This window comes from Leguminivora glycinivorella, chromosome 1 (genome assembly GCF_023078275.1).
Source record: "Leguminivora glycinivorella isolate SPB_JAAS2020 chromosome 1, LegGlyc_1.1, whole genome shotgun sequence".
Taxonomy (NCBI): domain Eukaryota; kingdom Metazoa; phylum Arthropoda; class Insecta; order Lepidoptera; family Tortricidae; genus Leguminivora; species Leguminivora glycinivorella.
Window position 1 is genome coordinate 31,353,252 of NC_062971.1, and position 24,515 is coordinate 31,377,766.

General features: G+C 39.0%; 2 protein-coding genes across 4 annotated transcripts; both read right to left on the reverse strand.

Moving 5' to 3' along the window:
* Positions 1-799: 799 nt before the first annotated feature.
* LOC125229667 (breast cancer type 1 susceptibility protein homolog) lies at positions 800-24,150 on the reverse strand. Of its 3 annotated transcripts, none has more exons than XM_048134573.1 (10): positions 24,047-24,150; positions 23,797-23,896; positions 23,418-23,617; positions 21,000-23,209; positions 19,774-20,009; positions 18,460-18,927; positions 17,994-18,087; positions 16,576-16,710; positions 1,332-1,452; positions 800-1,113 (listed from the first exon to the last, which is right to left on the reverse strand). In XM_048134573.1, the coding sequence occupies exons 2-10, from the start codon at positions 23,883-23,885 to the stop codon at positions 926-928; spliced, it is 3,741 nt and encodes a 1,246-aa protein (XP_047990530.1). In that variant the 5' UTR covers positions 23,886-23,896; positions 24,047-24,150; the 3' UTR covers positions 800-925. The 3 variants fall into 3 exon arrangements, with proteins under 3 accessions (XP_047990530.1, XP_047990521.1, XP_047990538.1); XM_048134564.1 differs by having other exon boundaries at positions 24,007-24,150; XM_048134581.1 differs by lacking the exons at positions 800-1,113; positions 1,332-1,452 and adding an exon at positions 15,331-15,570 and having other exon boundaries at positions 24,007-24,150.
* LOC125229685 lies at positions 8,289-13,661 on the reverse strand. The gene is made up of 2 exons (XM_048134590.1): positions 13,088-13,661; positions 8,289-10,724 (listed from the first exon to the last, which is right to left on the reverse strand). The coding sequence occupies exon 2, from the start codon at positions 10,708-10,710 to the stop codon at positions 9,505-9,507; it is 1,206 nt and encodes a 401-aa protein (XP_047990547.1). The 5' UTR covers positions 10,711-10,724; positions 13,088-13,661; the 3' UTR covers positions 8,289-9,504.
* Positions 24,151-24,515: the final 365 nt, after the last annotated feature.

The following is a 24,515-nucleotide window of genomic DNA, read 5'->3' on the forward strand; positions in this document are numbered from 1 at the left end:
GGTATTTTTAAGGGGGCTTTTTTGGAAGTTCATTAAGAAATAAGTCCTTTGAAAAGACACTTAAACAGTCAACAACATAACTTATATTTAAACACCATTATCACTAGCTTAGAGCATATAGATATACTAGAGAGCGGACACGCCGCCGGCGGACGTCGCAGTTGTTAGCTCATTGAGCATGCACTTGTCTTTGTGTCTGTGTAAATGTAATGCGCAATAGGAGCGTTTATCTACACGTGTGTACTTTGTGTGGGTTCAGGAGCTTGCGACAGGCGTATTCAATACAAAACGCACGCACGCACACAGTCTAAGCTCGTTCAAAAGAGATAAGACAGGTCGACTGGTCGCGTTCTTGACTGGCGGCAACTGTGAGGTAATCGAGAGCGGGTGGGCGGCCCACCCGGGCGGCACTCTCAGTGGGAAGCAAAGACATATCGTCACTAATTTTAAAAAATCTCGTATCTCACGCTGTTCCTCAAAGTAAAAACGCAGTAAGTCTATATGCATTCCATACATACTTACTACAATTTTCTTTTCATTGACAGACGAAGATACAAGTTTTTTTTAAAGTAGTGACGATATGTAACTCCGTATATACAGATAAAGTCTAAGAAAAAAACGTACCTCAGAACCATACAGAAACAGGTACGGTGGCCTAGATGGTGTTCCACCTTTGGGGGACGCTCAGCTAGATGGCGCTAATATTAATATTTGACATTTTCACACATGCTAAGAATATGGGCTAAATTGTCAAAACTGAGGTCCAAAAGTTTTAAGCCTGTGTCGAGAGATGGCAGTATAATGAACTGTGTTACATATTTTACTTTGACAGTAACTCTCTATAATACTCGATCCTCTGGTGGGAAGCAAGGGGCGGCCATACTGTATGATAGTAGTATACTGTGTCTGTGGTACCATCACCTGGTCAGTCGCACTCCGTGACAGAGTCGAACTCCTGCGTGATGAGGACGGGCGGCCATTTTGCGGTGACGGCCGGCAGCAGGGAGGAGGGGCACAGCATCAGGTCGAGGATGGAGGTCAGGGTGTAGCTGCCGAGGCAGTTGAGCGCCCACTCGTAGTTCACTGGGACGATGTTCAGCTCTAATGCTAAGTCTGTAACAATGGTTTTTTTTTGGAGTATTTCAAAGTGATAGTTATTTTATCCATTCTAATATTATAAACCGTCACAAAACTGACAGCGAGTTAATTTTTGTTAACAACTTACGCTAATTGGGGGGTCCCAAATTCTGAAAATGCACAGGAACAAATATCTGTGGTCATGCATCACACAAATAAGTATCTTATACCGTTATTCGTCCATTTGGACTTACATGTGAACTGATTCTCCTGCGTGTGCTCCGGCTCGGCGAGCAGCAACCGAACATCGTCCCCCTTGACTTGCACCTCGCGCGCCGACGACACCACGCGCCCGCCAGCTGATTCCAACATCACCTGAGAAATAAGATAAGATAAGATGTTTATTTGTAAAAGTCATATACATAGGATCTTAAAATTTTACAAATGGCTTCCATGACACCCTGTCAGGGCACACAAATTACTTATATCTAGCTTATTACTAAGTTTCAGGCCATAATATAATGACGTAGGTTGTCCACCGTTTTATTGAGGCAATTTCACACTCTTCACGGAGAAAAAAGTCTCGTCCATGATACCTGAATAGTGTAATCTGAACGAGAAAATCTAGTAAATTCTGGGACAATTGTTCACATAGTATAAATAACTAAACTAGTCTGTTTAAATGCGTTGAGCTTAGTGAACTAGTTATCTTGTAATTGCTACACATTAAAATAGCGTGTATTACTAGAATATTTAGTAATCATAACACGTGGACCGTACAAATAAATAATATTTTCTTGCAGAGCTTAATAAATGAAATGTGACCTTGACAATATATTCTTGTAAAGGTAATATATACATTACGTATCATAAAATAAAAATATTGTAAGGGTCACACAGTCAAATTGTGTGTATTACTAGATTATTCAGTATTTATAACAAATGGAGTGTCTAAATAAACAAAATAATGTAAACTCCACAAGAAATTCTTGTAAAGGTTATAAAACTTTAGTTAGGCCAATAATAGGTATCGTTAAGAATACAAGTCATCTGATATATATTACATTCTCTTCATTTATGTAAACTACATTAAATGGTTGATAGAACAAGAAAGTTAGTTACAGCAACTGCATTTATGGTACTCTCTAATAAATATACAATTGCGTTAACGTGTTATATTTTTATCGGTACCTATGAATTTGTCTGTGCACTGTATAGACAACTAACATTTCTTGTAAATGTAAAAAAAGGTTTGTTGTCTATACAAGGTGGTTCAGTAGGATTAAAGGCCGAGCCACGCCAGATACGTGTACGTAGACGTGTGCGTGGCGTGCGCGCTGTAAAGTACGAATCTTCAAAAGAGATGATACACCGTTAGACACACACGGGTAACACGTCACACAAGCGGTGTAATCTCTAATGAGGATTCGTCATTTACACCGCGTACGCTACGCGCACGTCTACGTACACGTATCTGGCGTGGTTCAGCCTTTAATCCTACTGTACCACCTTGTATAGACAACAAACCTTTTCTTACATTTACAAGAAATGTTAGTTGTCTATACAGTGCACAGACAAATTCATAGGTACCTACCGATAAAAATGCAGGTTGCTAGGACCAGTTCCAAGAGACAGAAGCCTAGAGTTGAAACTGGGATCCGGAAACCTGGGTCACCCAGCATATGGAATGGATGCTATGAGCGGTGAAAATTGGTGAATCTGAAAGTAAATAAAATAATTATATAATTTGTTAAAAAATATATTTCAACGATCCTTAGTGCAAGACTTTATTCATATATTCGTCAGTGTTAATAGAACCGTCCTTCATTTCGTCCAAAATTTATATTTTGCAGAATTTTTCCACTTTTGTTCCACAGTATGGCATGGGTCACAGGAAACTTGCAACCATTGTAAATCATCTGAAAAAAACATTAAAATTTCTATGAATAAATTTTACAAGAAGTAATATTCTACGTCCACTTCAGATATATATAAAGACTGTCCACGATAAAAAGTGGTCATATATAACATGGTAAATCTTTTGATACAATAAGAATTTATAAGCAGCATGTTTGTCAAATAATTTGTAGATATCAAACTACATTATAAAAATACAAACAAATTATAAACTTTAGGTGGCCTATGAATTTTAGCAGTAGGTATGTATCTCATGATAACAATATTTTTTTGTACTGTGTCTTCTTGCAGTCTTTAAGTACAACAGTTTTAATGACAAAAATATTTTTTAATGTTTAATTATAATAGCCAAAATATACCCTATTACATACTGATTTTACGATAGTAATCATTTTTCTGATTGTAATCAGATTAAGAAAGTACTGAGATTTTCTAACTTTGCTGAATTCGACTTTTTGACACTTTTTGGCTCTCCATACAAAAACAACTGTCAGTGCTTGGAGTAGAAAGTCTTCCTGACTCCCAAAAGTCGAAATGAGTTTCAAAAAGTATTTTTTTGTCTGCTAAGATGTCATTCTAATGTGTGTAAAACAGCTTATAAAAATATAAGTATTTATAAAATTGTGCCAGGAAGCGTGTGAAGTTTGTTAAAAAACACTGTACAAGAAATGAAATGCTTGATGGTATACATTCGGCGAAACCTCAGACACACTAAAGCATTATAAGGAATAGCTTTAATTATTATATAGTTTTATGTATACAGATTTATCAAAATATAATATTGCTTCAAAATGTGCATTCAGGAAGAAAGATTTATCATGTTATGTATGACCACTTTTTATCGTGGACAGTCCTTATTAGTTCAGTATTTAGATTTTGCCCACGTAATGTCGTATGAATTTGTATGCAATGTAAAATGAATACAACATTAAATGCCTTTTTACTCACCATTCTAATTATCTACTAAGTTCTACATGTAGGTACGGTACATGACTCACCTGCTTTTGCCAACTCTGCCATCTCCCATCCTTGCAAGAGTTTTTGCACCTCTTCATCCATTTCCTAAAATGGAAACTACCAAACGAATGGATAATACGTAGTGAGTACGTTTAACGATAAATAATATAACCTATTGCGATCCGCGTCCGCACGCGTGATCTCTCATGACACGTAAATGGCCGCCGACTACGCCGCGAGTGCTTTGACATTGCGTTTCGTTACACAAGCAAAACATTTATTTATGCGGACAATATTTTTGTTATAACAATTATTTTTCGGTGTATATTACGAGAATATCATTGTTATTTTTTTACAAGAGGCGCAAAGTAAAATCAACTATACTGCTATAGCATTCACTAAGATATACAATGGTACTTAAACATGGCGTTTCGTTACAAAAACGAAACACAACATTTATACTAACTAAATAATTTTTCAACAGAACTATTTGTTCACCAGTATACATTACGAGAATATTATTGTCATTATTTACAAGAGCTGCAAAGTAATACCAACTTATAAAACAGTCATATCAACTATACTGCGATGGCATTCGCTACGATACAAATAATAGAGTTGACAGCGATGCGTACATATTTATACAAACTTAATATTTTTAAATATAACTCTTCGTTGAGTTTACATTACAAGAATATTCTTTTTATTTCTTTACGAGAACTACAAAGTAATGGCAACGTATAAAAAAGTTACAGGAAGTATACTGTGATAGTAACCGCTAAGATTAAGATTGTAAAGATAATTTTTATTTTTTTGGCATTACAAGAAGCTTCTTGTTAATAGAATTATCGTAACCTTTATTCTATTAGTTGTAAATAAAACTAGAGTTCTCGTATATGTAATTCAAACAGAACTGTTTAGTGCATATTAATGTTTGCTTAGTTCTATTGAATTCAAGATATAGTAAACGTAACAATACAGTTGTTTTTATTACGAGATTGTAGTATCAGTTACGATAAATCTATTTTACTAAACGTTCTGGTAGTATTGTTAAAATATTTTTTTTCCGTGTTGGCAAACACCGCCAAACATCGAACACAAAGCACAAACACGAACGTATCGAGAGGTGTTCGGATTGAATAAACGCACCATGTAATCGTCAGCCCGCCTGTTTCCGGCCAGGCGACCCTACACTACATCTACGTGGAGAGGTGTTCGACTGTTCTGTTTGGTGTTAGGTTAGGCTGAGATCAGCATGGGTGTCGGTTTTTTACACAAATCAAAAATGTTGGCCTAGCGTGTGGATGCCGTGTTTGGCATGTGTTTGTGACAAACAACAACCAAAGCTAAAGAAAAAGCATAAATAAATTCGTTAACTTGGCATGGCAGCCAATGCTACTTTGGAAGCAACGTTTTATGGTTTGAAAATAATATGAATCAGATGTTGCGTTCACACGTGTTATTATCCACCTTAGGATTTTTTTTGTCTAATACCTGACCATAAAATAGTTTTTATAAATCTGCTTACGTATTACTAGAGCGGCCCCTTTGCGCCAAAATTAATTTTAAAACAAATCAATCATAATCTCGTAAATCGTCGACATCATCGTTTAATACATACCGATAAGATACAATCTACGATCTAAAGATATACTTTGAACTTGCAAATTATAAACAGTGTTTGTGTTTAATTTTATCGTAAACGTGTATAAAACGTGACTACAACAAATTCTTTATTTTATCACGTGGCACAATTGTTTTCAAAAATGCCTACCTCCTAAAGGCTCGTACCTGTAGGAATTACTAGTTTTTTTTTTATTTTTAGGGTTCCGTACCTCAAAAGGAAAAAACGGAACCCTTATAGGATCACTTTGTTGTCCGTCTGTCCGTCCGTCCGTCCGTCTGTCAAGACCCTTTTTCTCAGGAACGCGTGGAGGTATGAAGCTGAAATTTATATCAATTACTCAGGTCTACTGTCCCTTGAAGCTGTGAAAAAATCAAACTTCTAAGCCAACGCAATCAAAAGATACAGCCGTTTATGCCGCAAATTGTCGACACTTGCAAGGGAATCAAAACCTACAGGGTGCTTCCCGTGAACTCAGAATCTTGAAATTTGGTACGAAGCAACGTCTTATAGCATAGATAAAGGAAAAATTACGAAAACCATAAATTTTTAGTTACATCACATAATATTTTTTTTTTTAATAATTTTAACCTTACTACCCATTTCCTCATAAACGCGTAGAGGTATTAAATTGAAATTCATACCAAATACTCAGGTCTATAATACCTTTAAGCTGTAACAAAATCAAACTTCTATGTCAACGCAATCAAAAGAAACAGCAATTTAAGCTGCATATTTTGAAACTCGCAAGTACTCGCAAGGGAATCAAAACCTAAAGGGTACTTCCAGTCGACCTAGAATCTTGAAATTTGGCATGAAGCAACGTTTTATAGCACACATAAAGGAAAAATTCCGAAAACCTTAAATTTTTAGTTACATTACAAAATATATATTTTTTAATAAATATAAACTTATTACTTTTTTCCTCATGAACGCGTAGAGCTATCAAGTTGAAATTCATATCAAATGCAGGTTTGTACGGAACCCTCGGTGCGCGAGTCCGACTCGCACTTGGCCGGTTTTTTTATATTGCAATAGTTATATTCTTTTTACTTATACTCTACATACTTTTAAAGGCGATTTGACTTAATGGGTGACATTTGGCACGTGTGTGCTGTGTGCATTGGGCACATATGAAACTCTTGTTAATAGTGTCATCAGGCCTTGTACATCTTTACAGATGATTTAAGCAGCGTCTCAGATCTAGGGACAGCGGCGCTTGTGGCTATATAATAGAGCTCCTGGTCGTGTTTCGTGTACCCGTAGCCGAATCTCCGTTGCCGTGTTACTCGGCAACGGAGATCCGCTCCGTTTGCTCCGTGTGATTCGGCTACGTGTAATTAAGATACGTAGCTACGTGTACACGGAGATACGTATCTTATTTATACGTAGATCGGATCCAGTCGTGACCGTGACGTTTAGTGTAGATTTTATGCGTGTCACTAAGACCCCCGAATGTAATGCAAGGGGCGAGTTTTTAATTTCAGTTTCCATATTTTTGCATTTTAAATAAAGTTTTAAGAGTGATCAAAAATAATAAGATGCAAATATTATGTTGGAGGCAAAAATAATAGACCAGTACAAATTGTAAAAGATGTGTATTATATCAAAAGAATTCGCGTATAATCAACATATAAAAAAATAGGTAAAATTCTAATTTTCATTCACATGACACAGACTATAATTAATCAACTTTTTTTAAATAATCTAACATGTACAGTCAGCGTCTTATAGTTGGTAGTATCCGAAGTAGTCAAATAGTTTGTTATTTTTGCTTTCACTTAACTTCACAAACAATAGGAACACATGGTACTTAACAGGTAAATCCCAAAGCTACTTGAAGGTAATTATTATCAATGGCCCGCACACTATTGTTTGTTATCTTTATCTGCACGTGCAACTATTTCTTAGTATTTTCACCGACGAAAGACGGTTGTCCAGACAGTAATAATATTTATGAACAACAGTGTATAATAATAATAATAATAAGCCCGCGGGGGCAGCTTGTGGCGAGCTGACGGTGAGTGGCGACACCGCGGACCCCTATTCCAGAGGGCACTTCCATCTAGCCCTCGCCTCTGCACTTGCCTTAACCGGCCGGCCAGAGTGGATTCGCAAGAGCGGGACCTATGCTCCAGGTTGGAAGTGTAAAAATGTCATAACGCCGGCGGCCTGCTGAATGGAACACCAGGAACCAAGCTACCGCAGACTCACCTCTCGACAACCTTTTAGCCACTCTCAAGTGTTGCTCTGTTGTCGCACCGTGCGTGCGGCCGTTTTGCAGGGCCCACTCAATGAGTTGGCGAGTCACCGCCTGCCTTTTACAATTGTGAGACTAATTGTCACGGCAGATGTCCGATAGTCTCCTCCCATAGCCCTTTAACCAGTTCATCCAACTTTCAAAACAATAACCCATGACTTTAGCTCCCATCGCAGCACAAAAGTGCTGCACTGCAATAGTCTTTGCACCTGGCGGGGACCATCTCCGGTTGTATCATATTGTGCGCTCGGGGATGGTATCCGCCACGTGTATCCCTTGCCTTTAGATTAAAATGTCTAAAAGGGCCTATGTGCTGTTGGCTTCGGCCCCACGCATGCCTCCCAAAGGTCCGGGACCCCATGGTCCCAGATATGGTAATAATAATAATAATATATACTTTATTGTACACAGGGTGACCACTATTTACTACAACCAAAATTCCCTGACTTTTCCCGGTTTTCCAGGCGTTTTTTCAAGTTTTTCCCTGACCATAATCTTAAATGTAATAAATATACAATATATAATTGGAATACATTTTTGAGTTTTTGCTTGGGTGTAACTGAAACAAAGTCATCAGTTAGCATGGTTTATTATAATATAAGTACATATTTTAAAATCTATTGAAACTTCGCAATTTGTTCTTCTAATAACTCAGCTTCCTTGGCAGCTCCGTCGAGAAGTTTTTGCTTTTTGGCTTTAAGTTCTCTGACCATTTCTTCATTTTTTCTTTTTTCTGCTTTGAGTTTCGCCTCAGAACTTAAATTTTCCTTTCTTTTGTGTAGCTCCTCTGTGTACAAGGAGTGAGCATTACGAGCCGCGTGGATCATTTTTTTTCCAATATTTATTTTTTCTATACCGCCGTGGTACGATATAGCATCATAAATGCGTCTTTGCGCAATTATAGATTCTTGCGAAAGATTTTCCACCAATATTTCCTTATTGATGGAAAAGCCACGCTCACTATAAGCGTTTCCGTGGGATAACACCAGGACCATTTTTATTAAAGATTGCAAGTCTTTATTTTCCTTTTTCGTCAAACTGAGCCAAACATCATCCAGTCGGTGACCATCCTTAATGGAAAAATGTTTCATTGATTTTTCAAATTCAGGTGATTTACAAATATCGTTGAAAGCACTTTTGGCGTTATCTGCTTCATATCCTGAAAGCCGGTTATTTTTGACAAATATGTCCAACACTTTATCGAGCCTCTCTCGTCGGAATTCTGCATTGACTGCGATTGCGGGATCGAAACAAGATATTCCCTTAGTCAAAGCATACGAAAGTGGGGATGTTTGGCATAATGACACGCAAAATTCTATTAGACTCTTTCGACAGTCTTGACGGAAACGCAAGATATCGATATCTTTGATATCGCGGCTATTTCGAAGAGCATTCTTTACAGCGAAGCCCAAGTCGATTTCTTTCGCGTTTATCAGATTAGACTCCTTTTTCAAATCAATCGACGTGATATTAGTGGCAGAATCCAATACATCCACTTTAACAACTCTTTGCATGATTTTTTTCAGTGTGGCCAAAAGTGATTCGTATAAAAGTGGAGCAAGTGGTGCGTCGGATTGAAATAATGTTAAAAATGGCTCCACTTGCACCGCCACCGATTGAAAAAAGGCCAATTTAGCCTTTAATAATTTGTCTTCCAATGCAGCATTTACTACTGTAAAGCTTGCGCTGTCAGGTGCTTTTTTTCGTTTTTAATTCCCTTCACATATTTTTCAACGTTGGGTATGATTTTAGTGGCGCGATCAACAACGCTAAAGTTCTCGAGCCAACGTACTGCACAAAACTTTAATGGGAATGTACTCGAGCCTGAAAACCTTGTATAGTCTTCACGTCGCGCGGGGCTATAGCAGAATAGGTAGTATAGAGAACGTAAAAAGTCTACCACCTTCCACCCCGAGGCTTTCATTGATTTTTTAAACGCATTGTGGAGATTATGAAGTCCACAACTCCCCATGTTGAGCAGAATTGGGTCACCTGCTTCGCCCTCATTTTTTAGTTTGGATTTTAGGTCTTGCAAAAACTTCTTATTCACATTAGGGCCATCCATTGAAACCTGCAATATTTTTTTTGTATCAATGCCATCGGTAGTGGCAAGAAAAGCCTTCAACAAATCATCAGCAGTTGCGTGCCCCAGAAAAGCTGAACCATAATACCTGCTTCGGACTTGGTTTTTTTCATTGTCCCAATAACGGACAAAGATGTCCATCTGCCCTTTCTGCGCAACTTTATTAAGGGATTCGTCAAAGCCAATGGTAATGACATCACAATCGCAACATTCTTCTTTTAACTGTCGAAAAAAATATGGCGCTAATCCGTATAAAACAGTGTAGGCTATTTTTGTTCTTTGCAAGCGCATTTTTTTTGCGATATCAGAGTCCGGAAACATTAGAGGAAAGAGATCCACGGCTTGTCCACCGCTCCTTTGTGAGCTATGACTTAGTACTTGGTACATACACCAAATGATTTCAGCCTTCGTAATTTCGTCCTTAATAAGCATTGTCATTATAACACGTTTTTCTTTAATATTATTGTGATGTGATGGCGTGACCTGTCCTGCTGACTCGACTACTATGTCTGGGGAAGTAGTTGTAATGGGTTCTTTGGAAACAGGTTCCTTTTTATCTTCCGAGTAAAATGATTTAAGGCTCATGCTTTTATTTTGATTAGATAACAAAATATTGTGTTTTTTTCCCTTCATATGGCTGGAGAGAGCCTGCTCGCCCATATTACTAAGTGTAAAACTTTTTTTACACAATTTACAGTAGGCGGAAAAATGGTCATTTTTGACAGGTTCAAGCCACGGTTTAAATTTATCGTTCAATTGCCATTCACAATTAAAAGTAGTTTTCTTCGACATCGTAGAGTGACCATCTGGAAGTAAAAAGAAAACATTTTTGAAGAGACGTATAAGCTGTAAGTTACTTAAAATATACTCCACTAGCTATAGACATCTATGAAATGATACACAATTTAAAACTTATGAGTTGGCACATAAGTATACCGGGTGAAATTTTAAGGACCAGCCATATCCATCTATACGCAGTGACTTTATATTATTTGAGCAAACCCGTCATTTTCATAGAAAAGTCTAAATTCGAACTTTTTTCATTGTTTATATTAATTAAAAAGTATAAACACATAACACACATAAGTGAAATGTAAAGACAATTACGCTCTCCTGTTATATCGTCACGTTCCCCATTTGATACTCAAATAACAAAATAACTCAAATAACAAAGGGGATTAAATTAAATCATAGCACATTTTTATTCTATTTTTAAACACATTGATTTAATAGTTTGAGGCCGCTTAAATATTGTTAATATGCACAAATATCAAATAAATAAATAATTATTATAGGACATTCCACAGATAAAATGACTAAGTCCCGCAGTAAGCTCAAGAAAGCTTGTGTAGCCTGCTCAGACAACGAGTATAGGTATAATATACAAATACGTAAATACATACATAGAAAACCGGCCAAGAGCGTGTCGGGCCACGCTCAGTGTAGGGTTCCGTAGTTTTCCGTATTTTTCTCAAAAACTACTGAACCTATCAAGTTCAAAACAATTTTGCTAGAAAGTCTTTATAAAGTTCTACTTTTGTGATTTTTGTCATATTTTTTATACATATGGTTCAAAAGTTAGAGGGGGGGGGGGGGGGGGGGGGGTACGCACTTTTTTTTCCTTTAGGAGCGATTATTTCCGAAACTATTAATATTATCAAAAAACGATCTTAGTAAACCCTTGTTCATTTTTAAATACCTATCCGACAATATATCACACGTTGGGGTTGGAATGAAAAAAAATATCAGCCCCCACTTTACATGTAGGGGGGGGGATGTTTTACCCTAATAAAACATTATTTTCCATTTTTTATTTTTGCACCTTGTTGGCGTGATTGATATACATATTGGTACCAAATTTCAGCTTTCTAGTGCTAACGGTTACTGAGATTATCCGCGGACGGACGGACGGACGGACGGACAGACAGACAGACAGACATGGCGAAACTATAAGGGTTCCTAGTTGACTACGGAACCCTAAAAACACCCATGCCTTAGGGACAAATAGCTAGGATCATCGTAGATAGGATCATCGGCTCAGCAGGTAGGGTCACTACAAACTAGGTCAAACTGGTCGTCGTCCAAAAATATAGTATACAAATACGTAAATACATAGAAAATATCCATGACTCAGGAACAAACAACTGTGTTCATCACACAAATAAATGCCCTTACCGGGATTCAAACCCAGAACCATCGGCTTCGCAGGCAAGGTCACTACTAAGGTCAGTATGTAAAAGTAAAGTGAAAAAAAGATTGCACACAGGCCAAACCAAACCGATTGTCATGACAATGTCATAAAGGTGCTGTCATGGGAAACCTTTTCCCACTCGAAATATACCTATAGAGAGGGATAAAGTTGAATTGCTTTAAATGTAGCCATATAATATACACATACATCGCGCACCAAAGCGGACCCCAGGCTCCCATGAGCCGTGGCACATGCTGGGATAACGCAAGGAAGATGATGAAGATAATACACATACACAACAAAAAGCCAAGAAATCTTATAAGTAGGTATCTTACAAAATATAGTAGGTATACTATTAAGTTGTGTATATTTATGTGGTGAACGCAAATGTGTAACAGGAGACTGTTATTCGTGTTGTTGTTAACCTAGGCAGCGTCCACACTCATGAGACGCACGTCTTGCGGTGTGGAACGGACGTCTCCGCCACGCCGCCTGAATGTCATTCAAACAACGTCTCCTCAGTACATTTTGTATAGGAAGGACGTAAGATGCGCCCCCAGGCGGCACGGCGCGCGCCATGCAGAGACGCGGCGGTGGCGGAGACGTCCGTTCCGGGCCGCAAGACATGCGTCTCTTGGGTGTGGACGCTGCCTATGTGCATTATTATTTAAACCAATAAAATCGAAACATATATTTAAAACTTAGGCATTCTATGAAAATGACAGAAATTAAACCTACACGCAAAGTTTCGAATCACTGCAATTTACTATTGAGGAGTTCTCCCGAGAAGACAACCCTGTATATCATCCAGGAACGCAAAGTACTCGTCATGTCAATACGAAACAATCGAGCTTAAACTCGATGGGGGTAGTGTCGATTAATTACACAGTACTACGTTCCAGTGCCATCATCAGATCACAGAAACATGTTATAATCGTAATAATAATCGAGAAATAACGAAATAATCAAATCACTTACCGAGGTCATCCAAACGAAACAGAATAATTATAGTCCTTATGTCCTCTTCTTAATTCACGTCCTTAATGCACTTTTGCCAATTAACACACATTAACTTCCAAAAAACAATACTCGTAAGTCGTAAGTAAAGAAGTACACAAAGACACACAGCACTTTCACTATCGTCTTTATCCAATCGCGTAATGAATAGGAATGAAACAAATTTACCCATTGCAAAGGGCGGGCGCAAGGCGGTAACTAGAACACCTGATACCTACAGCCTTTGATTTGCCGCCAACCTGCGCCGGCTAAGTGTCGGCGTCCTTTGACATCCCAGCCGGCGGCGATTTCCGAGTAATACAGTGGCACGTGCGCCGCGTGGTCACGTTTACTTACCTATTATAGTATAATTATATATAAATTTGGAGATGATAAAATTAATAATTTGCTTATTTTTTTATGTACATACAAAGACAATTTTTATTCCCTGACCTCTATTAAATTTCCCTGACAATTCCCTGACTTTTCCATGACCAGTGAAATTCCCTGACTTTTCCCGGTTTTCCCGGTTTTCCAGAAAGTGGCCACCCTGTGTACACCACTTATTGACAATGAGATTCAGTACAAAAACAAAACGTATTAAGAAGCAGGTAACAACAGGCGGTCTTATCGCTAAAAAGCGATCTCTACCAGACAACCTTAGGGTAGCAGGAAACAGATTGCAAAGAACAATGAACGGGTAGTGCCAACATAAAAAATTATGTAGGTATTCGAACTATTTCAACACATCAAAAAGTAAGAGAAAAAAAAAAAAATATGCAAAAGACTATTTTGACCAAAATAATATTATAAACGCATACACACATATACAATACATATATACAATATATATATATACATATATAATACACATGTACAAAGGCAAGTCAAGGTAGCGAGAGGTAATGAGATTTTAAAATATTAATTATTTCACTTAAAATACTTTTAAATTGTTGCATTGGTCTACCTGTAGCATTTCTTACTAGGGAGTAAATATTAATTAGAGATATTAATATATTTATTTGGATGGACTTTCATATTCATCGACATCGCCAAGTAGGTACCTAGTACCTACCTGAGGTGCGATTTTTGATTCTCATCGGGTGGCTTATTTCGTACTAAATAGTCATCGGCTGCATACAAAACAAGGCACCGGTGAGATTCAAAAATCCCACCAATACCACCTCTGGTTTTTTTTGTACAAACTCATAATGTCTGGTTATCAGAGAACAGAATAATACCAATATGTAATTACTTAAAAAAACATCTGGAATCAAATCAGTGCAAAGACCACGAGTATAACACATAATGCGAAGGGTCCGTTCGACACTTACAAGCTCTTTTTCAACAACCGAGCGGAGAGGAGCCGAAGCCGAGATTCGCGGGAACGTAGCCGAATCCAGAAACGGATACGTATCTTTGACGTGACCGTGTAGTACGGGATCTTAGCACCGCCGGTGCTAAGGCTACGTAGCTACGGTTCCGCGTGTAACACGTATATCACAAGCCCTACTATATAACCCGATTCGTGATCGGCATAACCTACCACATCTGTCACAAATAAAACTAGAATTAGTCTCTATCTCTACACGAGCGCGAACCTCGTTATGCCTTATTGCCCGTTTTCGGGCTAAGTTTTGAAACTAGGACCTGTCATGGGTTTCACGACCTCTTAAAAGGCTGGCCCTCCACTCGACGCGGTTTGCTGCTAGGTCTTCCCACGAGTTAAAATCTATGTTAAAAGCTACCATATCGCGCTTTACACAGTCCTTAAAGCGGAGGAGTGGGCGTCCTACATTGCGCTTGCCTGATGCGATTTGGCACAGCATAGTCCGTCTGGGCAAACGAGTACTGTCCATACGCTGCACATGGCCCAGCCACCGCAAGCGTCTCTGCTTTAGGAGCGCGGTAATACTAGGCAGCTGAGCGATGTCCAGCACACTTTCGTTGGTGACCCTATCTTTCCATGTTATGTCGAGTATACTCCGAAGACAGCGCATGTGGAAGGTGTTCAGTCTTCGTTCCTGATTAGCGTACGACGTCCAAGTTTCGGCCCCGTACAAGAGCACGCTTAAGACACAAGTTTGGTAGACAGTCATCTTGGTCTTCGTCGTAAGGTGTTTGTTGTTCCATACTCTTGCACGCAGCCTACCGAACGTCGTTAATAGTGTTAATAGTGTAAGACATGGAAAATATTTCGATTTGTTGAACATTACCTTAAGCACAGGTTCACTGACCCAAGTGAGAACACTAAAGTCATGCCGCCGCACACGTTCCTCTCCACAAAAGAGTAGTCGAGATCGTCAAAATACTACGCTTGGTCACAGAGGGGGACAGGGGGGTCTAATTTCTTGTCACGTAAGCAGTGGAATATTGGTCCAGCAGTGGCCAGCAGTGGGACACATATAGGCTGGTGATGATGATGAAGGTGATGGGATGAAACCCATTGTTTAAAGGCTAGAAGGCTAGAAGAAAAACATGACAAACACGCGTCATTAAAATCAAATATTACATTTTATATAGACACACGAATATTTATTAACAACTTTCTGCAAAAATTGATTTAGAGTTTCATTTATAAATACTACGTGAAAACTACAGGGGAAGGGGGGGATTTCGGCATATACTAAGCCTGGGGGGCAAAAAACGGCACAAATATGGTCACATAGTTTGGGTATGTCCCCTTACGTGCCGCCTGTTAGTCCTGTTACCGCCTTTCAAAAACGCGAACAGTCGACCTGTCATATTTCACTCATACACGCATAGTATGCGTTCAATTGCGTTCAGCCGTTCACCTACACGAACTTAGACTGTGTGCTAGGAACGCGCCTTTTTCATATATTTGATCGCTAGTGTCCCAGGTGTGGTTATATTAAGTACCTTGAGCACAGGTTCGCTTAGAACGCTGAACGGAGGCATACAAAAGGCGAATCCGTCGAACAGTTTACGAGTGGCCGCGTCTAACGCACGTCGCTGCGGAGAGAGCGAGACAGAGCTATGCACGTATATATTGATCTCACCTTGAGCACAGGTTCGCTCAGAACGCTGAAGGGCGGCATACAGAAGAAGGTGAACTCGTCGAACAGCTTGCGAGTTGCGAGTGGCCGCGTCTAACGCACGCCGCTGCGGAGAGAGAGTGAGACAGAGCTATGCACGTATATATTGATCTCGCCTTGAGCACAGGTTCGCTTAGAACGCTGAAGGGCGGCATACAGAAGAAGGTGAACCCATCGAACAGCTTGCGAGTGGCCGCGTCTAACGCACGCCGCTGCGGAGAGAGTGAGACAGAGCTATGCACGTATATATTGATCTCGCCTTGAGCACAGGTTCGCTTAGAACGCTGAAGGGCGGCATACAGAAGAAGGTGAACCCATCGAACAGCTTGCGAGTGGCCGCGTCTAACGCACGCCGCTGCGGAGAGAGTGAGACAGAGCGTATGCACAGAGCTATGCACGTATATATGATCTCACCTTGAGCACAGGTTCGCTTAGAACGCTGAACGGCGGCATACAGAAGAAGGTGAACCCGTCGAACAGTTTACGAGTGGTGGTGCGAGCACGCTGAGGGCCTGGCTCACCCGTCCAGTCCAATGCTTCGAACGGCTCCTGATGGACAAACAATTAATAGTTATTTGTTTTACAAGGGTGCAAAGTAGTTGTTTAACCGCACGTGCCAATATTGATACCAGAGCAAGCGAAAGATTCCAATATTGAACCGCGAGCGTAGCGAGTGGTTCAAAAAGTGGAATCTTGAGCGTTGCGAGGGTATCAAGGCACGAAGGTTAAACAAACTTTGCCACCGAGTGAAACACAACATTTTTCACCACACCAACACGAACAAAATACTGACTATAAAATATCAAACTAAATCAAATCTATGAATTTTCATGACTCAGGAACAAATATCTGTGCTCATACATACATACAATCACGCCTGTATCCCATAAAGGGGTAGGCAGAACACATGAAACTACTAAAGCTTCAGTGCCACTCTTGGCAAATAAGGGGTTGAAAGAAAACGAAACTGTGACATTGCAGTGACAGGTTGCCAGCCTCTCGCCTACGCCACAATGCTCATCACACAAATAAATGCCCTTACCGGGATTCGAACCCAGGACCGCGGCTTAGCAGGCAGGGTCACTATTGACTGAGCCAAACCGGTCGTCAATATTACATAATACAACAACAACAATTACAGATTTTATTTCAGCACAAAGGCTATTGACAATTCAGACACGTCATGTCACCGTGTACAATGCGCAAATAAATTTTAAGTCATAATCGGTTACAAAATAACCACTTTGTTTCTACATGTGTCTACTATTAGAATTAAGGCGCAGTGAGGATGTGGCAAAATGCCATTGTTGGCATATGTACCTATGTATGATTTTTTTATTTATAAACAAATACATTGTTTATGCCACTCGTTATAGACTATTGGATAAAAGTGTTGGACTAAATACTGGGCTATGGGATAAAAACCGGACGCCAGCCTAATAAAACGCTATTTTATTTCCGGCAGTGACGTCCCCACAAGATGGGCCCCACAAAAAGCGTCATTCAAGATGGCTCATGGACAACACCGGTGTGAGAATTCAAGAGCGAGAGGTGTACACTGCTTTTTACCAAGTGACTTTTAAAGATCAGAGTAGCGTTGAAAAAACCGGAAAAAATCAAATGATTTTTCCCGAAGTTTAATTCTACTTCATTCAGTTCATGGAAGGTTCAAATTAGATTGCAACACTATGTACATTGTAATGTACATTGGGCCTTACGAGGTAAAATAGCTGCAACCAAATTGCTATTTGTATGCAACTTGTTACAAATATATAAATCCGTCGTATTGAATATGAACTCTGCCGTCGTATACATAAGGTTGAGGATCTCACCTCGGCGGCGTGGCCGCGGCGCAGCCACGTGTCGGCCCACTCGTAGCGCACGATCCAGCGCCCCGCCGCCAGCGCGCACATGAACTTTACCGTCCTGCGAATAAGGTACATGTTAGAATAAGGGCCAATTGCATCACAAACAAGAACCCGCCTAGTGGGCAATCGTGAAATTTGCTCAGAAGCCCTAGAACCCGCTGGGAGGGTTCTCGCCATACAAGCGAGCGGTTATAAATTATGCGACCCGTTTCTGACGTAGTGCGCCATGTTTTGTATTTTTTAATGTGTTAACAGGACACATCAAAACTCCTTGGAACTTGTACACGAAATCAAAATCCATAGCGATCGTCTATACCAAAGAATATAATACTCATTGTCTATAAGTCTAACGGCAGTTTAAAGTTTAGTCTAGAGTCTAGACTAACCTCTAGACCAACATATTAGTTAATAATTCAAAATTAAATCTTACCTCTGCGATCTACCCTCTTCATCCACCCCGACAACCAAATGTGTCAAGTCCTTAGTGAACTCCTTGACAAACGTCCACCCTCTCTTCGCACACAGCAGCTCCACTGTTTTCACCTCCGTCGACGTCAAGCAAGACGCTGCCACGCAATACTTCGCGCTCGGCGATCGCGGCTTCGTAAATTCTTTCATGCTAGTGCTAGATTTTGTTCTCTCCGAAGTGTCAAAGTTAAGACTCTTCCTCGCGACTGGTGTAGAATTATGCTGGATAGAGTTACAGAACTGGTTTATAGTCGGTGTGGCTATGGTGAGCTTGGGTTTAGTGACGACGGTGTTGTCTTTGTCAGTGTCCGACTTGTCGGAGATGTTGATGATTTCCTTGATGAGTTGGGCCTCGTTGGAGTTTAGTTGCGATTGGGCCTTGGCTTGGACGCCGCTGGCCGCGTTCGACTTTCTTGCGAATGGTGAAGCTCTGTGAATAAAGGGGTTTACATATTATTTTTTCTACTCCCGAACTGTTATTCGTCATTTACAGGGTCGTGCATAGATCTTTAAAACCCTACATAAAAGTGTATTCCCCAAAGTCAGCGCCCGCCGGCTTCCGCGCACGCGCGCAGTAACGAAAAAATTGAAAACGCATTGTTTGGCTCTGTAACCATGGCAACGCATTGTTATGACGATACTACGCGCGTGCGCGGTAAGCCAGCGGGGGATGGCTTTGGGCAGCTGCGCTGGCAGTGCAAAATACAGGAAACAGTGTGAATTTCATGAAAATTATTCTAGAAAACTATTAAAAACTAAGTGCATGGTCGTAGAAAAAGTATTGTATGCAACAGTGTTTAACTGAGGCAAAAAATACTCGTGGCGTCTTTATTAACAATTTTCGGCTTCACTCAAATTGTTACCCACGCCACTCGTCTTTTCTGAACCTCCTTTAAACGCCTGTTGCATAATAGTACATTACGATACAAGTGCGTAAAAAAGGAAGTTCGAAACGAGTGGCGATAAATTAAAACACGACCGAAGGGAGTGTTTTAAATCGACACGAGTTACGAATTTCCTTTTCGCACGTGTATCGTACGACGTTTTTCAGTACAGGTGAGCCTCCGAAGTTTCGACCTGGCATATAATGAACCACTTCTCGAACTAGTGCGTAAAAAAACGACCATCTGTACTGAAAAATACTATATACTCGTATCACGCGGTGTTATGGTAGTGTGTGGGCTATCCTAACTGTTCTATAGACCTAAACTACACGTCTGTCACATGCCTCCTGGTCTATAGACCTAAACTAAAGGTAAATAGGTGGTGTACATACTTCTGTGGTGTCTCTTCACACACGCTCGCATCAGAATCGTGGTCCTGCGGCGTGGCAGGTATCACATGCTGGCCACTCTGCTCCTCCTGACTCCTGTGACAATTATCTTGACTCTTGTGACCTTCATCCTGACTCTTATGGCCCGCTACCTGACTCTGGCGGGTGTCTGTCAAGTTCTGGCACATTCCAGGTGTAAGAAGGTTCTCGATGTGAGCCTGGGTCTCTGGGCCGTGTTTCTGAAAAATGGAGGGTTATGTTTTATGTTATAGTAGGAGTTTGGCTAAACAGTTACTTTATTTTTACTAGTAAATGTTAGATATAAATGCAAACGCAACGCTGTTCAAGAAAGCTAATGTGAAACTTTACATGAAAGCAAGAAGGTATGTACATGTAGTACTAAAGGTATGATGACTAGGGTTGTAAATAGAAAAAAAACCAAATTTTTTTTTCTAAATTATAAAAAAAACATGAAAAAAAACCGAGCACCTTGGTTTTTTTTTCTAAATATGGTTTTTTTTTCAGATGAACAAATAATACGACAGTAACGGTTTTTCGTGAGTTGTAACGTGTTTCAATAACAATAACGTACATTTTAATTCAGTATACAAACGTTTATTGGGGAATCCCCGATGCGGCGTGTAGCGTGGAGAGGCGGTGGTGTTGCCAACAGTAAATAGTGATAACTACAAACTACAGATTTCGTAAATGTTACTTTTATAAGACCAGAAATTAAAGTTATTTGATTAAATTCGTTTAATAGTTAACATTAAGTCTAAAAAACCGTATAAAAGTATTAACTACTTTGCAAATTTTGAGATTTCGTACTTTAGAAAAAAAACATACTCCAGAAAAAAAACTGTTTTTTTCACGGTTTTTTTTCATGTTTTTTTTCAAGCCAGAAAAAAAACCGTTTTTTTACAACCCTAATGATGACTAAGGCTGATAAACTTTAAACACAGACTTATCAAGACCAATTAGCATTATGAGTTGTTTTTTTGCAGAATATCACTCACAACTACTAGACTAGACAGACAGGTTATAAAACAACATAGTTACCCTTCGGGTTGGAAGGTCAAAACTAGTGCCTACGTCAAATCTTGGGATTCGTTGTCAAAGCGGACCCCAGGCTCCCATGAGCCGTGGCTAATGTCGGGATAACGCTAGGAGGAGGATGATGATGTTACCTTCACTAACTGAAAAAATAGTCTATAGTAAATAAAACACACCTGATTGTGGCCCTTCTCTGTTAAAATCTGCGAGTCCACATTTGACAATGCAAAAAGGCTCTCACTATCCTTTGGAGGTAAATTACTCTTTATGTTCTGTGTGGCATTGCCCAGTCTGCTCAACCCTAGCACTTTCCTTTGCGTTTTCTGAGTTTTCAAAAATTGCGAGTGTTGTATAATTGCTTGTGATTCAGCCTGTTTTTCAACTAACGTTTTATCTTGATTTTCGATGATACTTTGACTTTTATTGCTTTTCCCAATATCTGCATCAATATTGGCAAACACTTGGCCCATAACTGAATCATAATTTATAGAACTCTCATCTTTATTGTCTTCATTGTGTATGTCATCAATACTATCTTCATAGATTTCACTTGCAACTTTGATTTTCTTGTTAGTAGTCATCTCATCATCATTTTCTCTGTTTCTTTTATCAGCCTGCCTCTGTGTTTGTGTATGTTTCTTTTGCCTCAATGTAGGCATTAGTATTTCTGATGGAGCCGGTTTTGTAGCTTTAAGGAGTTGGACATTATTCTCTTTGACAGATCCACTGGCAAACATATCCTCATCCAGCTCCATTTCTTCTGATTTTTGTTCCTTATTAGGAGTGTATGTAGATGATATTCTATGGACCTCTTCACTTTTCTTTTGAAGTTCTTGTGTTTTATCTTTTTGAGCTTCATTTTTATCATCATCATCACATTCCATTATTTTAGTAAGTTCTTTTTCAAGGCTTGCTGAGATTTCAACAGGAACAGTTTCCGCTGATGCAGTATCTTTCTTTATGGATGCAGTTTGATTATGATTAGTATTAGAGACACTGGTGGTGGTTGGTGGTTGGTCGACACTGGGTTCGACACATTTTGTCTGCTGTGTGACAGCACTGACTACAGCCTCACCACCAATATTGATCTCAATGTTTTGTACATCTAAAGTTTTAGGAACAGATGGAGATGAGTTACAAGAAGTCGCTTTTTCCATGCATTGCAATGTTTGAGCTTCCTGGTCTGTATTGAGTTTTACCTTAACATCATTTTTCTTTTTCTTGATAAAAATATTAGTCAAAGTACTTCCGATTTTGATTGTTATCTGGATATCATCTGAATCAGTTTCAATATTGTCACTAACAGCATGGTTGACTGTTTGGACAGTATTCTCTTTGACAATCTCAGTACTTTTTAGATTGGAGTTTGAATCTTCAGCAGGTGTATCTGTTTGTAAAGCACTCTTTTTAAGAAAAGGTATATTGCTTTTAGACAATACATTTACTTCAGTCTCAATGGGTTCACTCTGATTTTCATTGAAACTTTGAAAGTTATGTAATATAGAGGAACTGTTAGTTCTATGGTCTCTTTTAGATATATCATTATTTTGATTAGTTTCCATTGCTGGGGAATTTTGTCTATCTTTTGTTGAAGCATTTTCAGGACTTTTGTTGTTCAAATCTTCAGTACAATTTTTATTATCAGTGTCAACAGTTATTTTGTCTGTCACAGGAACAGGTGATTTCTCTTTTTCATCTATCTTGGGTGTACAATCATCTATTATAATAACTTTTTGAGATTCTGGCTCCAGAGGAGGCTCCACTGGGGCGGGGTTGCTGATGGCACTTTTGGTTTTCTTACACATTTCTATTGAAACATTTAGTTTATTTTTATTCTTCTTATGTAACTTACTGAATTCTTTTCTCATTTTCTTAACATTGCTCCAGTTCTGCTTGATTTTGTTCAGCTTGTCAGTAGTATCTATGCTTATGTTGCTAGAGCTGTGCTTATCTCCTGAGGTTTCACTGGGTTTGAGTTCATTCTTGTGCTCCCTTTTTCTGAAACTTCTTCGCGGATGATCTGTTGTGTATTCCTCTTCATCATCTAGATTGAAAGGGTCAATATTAGGGCCAAAATTCTCTTTATTTTTCAAGAATTCTTCTGTGTCTGAAACACTTTCAATTTTATCCCAGTCATCCTGAGGGGGAGGTGGTGCATGAACTACTTTGGTTGGGCTCAGAACCTTCTTTGATTCTGTGTGGACTTGGATTTCACAAGTTTTCACTTCAACTGCAAGCTCCTCTCCTTGTGTGGATAGCTGAGTGGAGACAGGGGCTGAGAAGTGGTTCTGAGAGTCACACAGCCATGCATTCACTGTTTTACTTGGATCTTTATCCACTATCTTATTTAATACTTGAGGAGGTGGATCTGGAGCAAATTCTTCCACTGAAATACAACAACAATAACATCTTCAGTATTCAATTATAAAATAATTTACCTCATTACTGACTCAAAGGTAGAATCAGATAAAGTTAACCCTAAATAGTATTTTCAGAAACAAGGAGTGAAAATTTTGTATGAATTATGATGTTTAAAATTATTTGCACTGCTGAAGTTGGCGTTGAGTTGAGGACTGAATATAATCTATACTTACATTTGATGTTAAACTGTTTTTCAAACAAAGTTGAAGCCTTCTGTACACATTCAGTGTACCTTTTAATGACTGCATTTTGCTTCAAAGCCCGCCTCTTGAGTGGCAGAGCACAGACCGCACATGTCTGCCTCCCTATCCAGCAGCCATGGCACAGGGTGTGCCCACAAGCAGCAGTCTCCGGAACAATGTAAAATTTACAACTGGAAATTAAAATTAAATTAGCATTCGTTGACAAAAATGTTAATTGATATTGGGATTCGGGGGGAGGGACGGGTCAAAAACTAAAAAATGGCCATGTAGTTTGGGTATGTTCCCTTACAATGAGAGTAAAATAGTTTCAAAATATAGATTTATAAAACTGGCAACGCAAAATACAAACCATTCCAAACAAGTTACAGTTTCCGCTACCCTTGTCAGCTCCTTGGCAGCATTCTCGGGGTTCAACTTTTTCAATAGTTGTTTCTCCATGAATTATGATGCTGTAAACGCGCAAAAACAAAATTAACCAGAATATTATGGGACAGTTATTCTGTCAGGTTACGATTGTAATTTGTTCACAAATAGACACTAATTTAGAATAGAAACTTACACTTATTTCTTCATTGAATAACAGCAATTTACGCACAAACCTTTTACAAAAAATAACACTGGCCGGCGGCAAATATCTCTTTGCTATATGACAGAGACAGACTGACAGTTCGCGCGCCTATCTGACAATGACATCTGTAATATTGCAGAGTCCAAATTGTACGAAAATCACAATAATTTATTAATTTTCACGTTTTGCTCAATTTTTGCCCTCAGGACCTTCGTAATTATTTTATATAAAGATATTAGTTTTCAATATATTAATATACATATATGTCAATTTCTTCAAATATATTAAATTTAGAAAGGTTCTGAAGTTATTTTTTTTTTTTTTTATTTGGACCAAAACTATTTAGGTTAATTTAAAAACTGTTATACTTTGTGTGAATTTAACTCGAATAATAATTAAAACAGAAGACAAAAATAATGTCCGGAACAATATGTAAGTGTGACCAGAGTATTAGTGAATACTCCACATTTTATGGGACTGACTTTTTTGAAATTATTTAC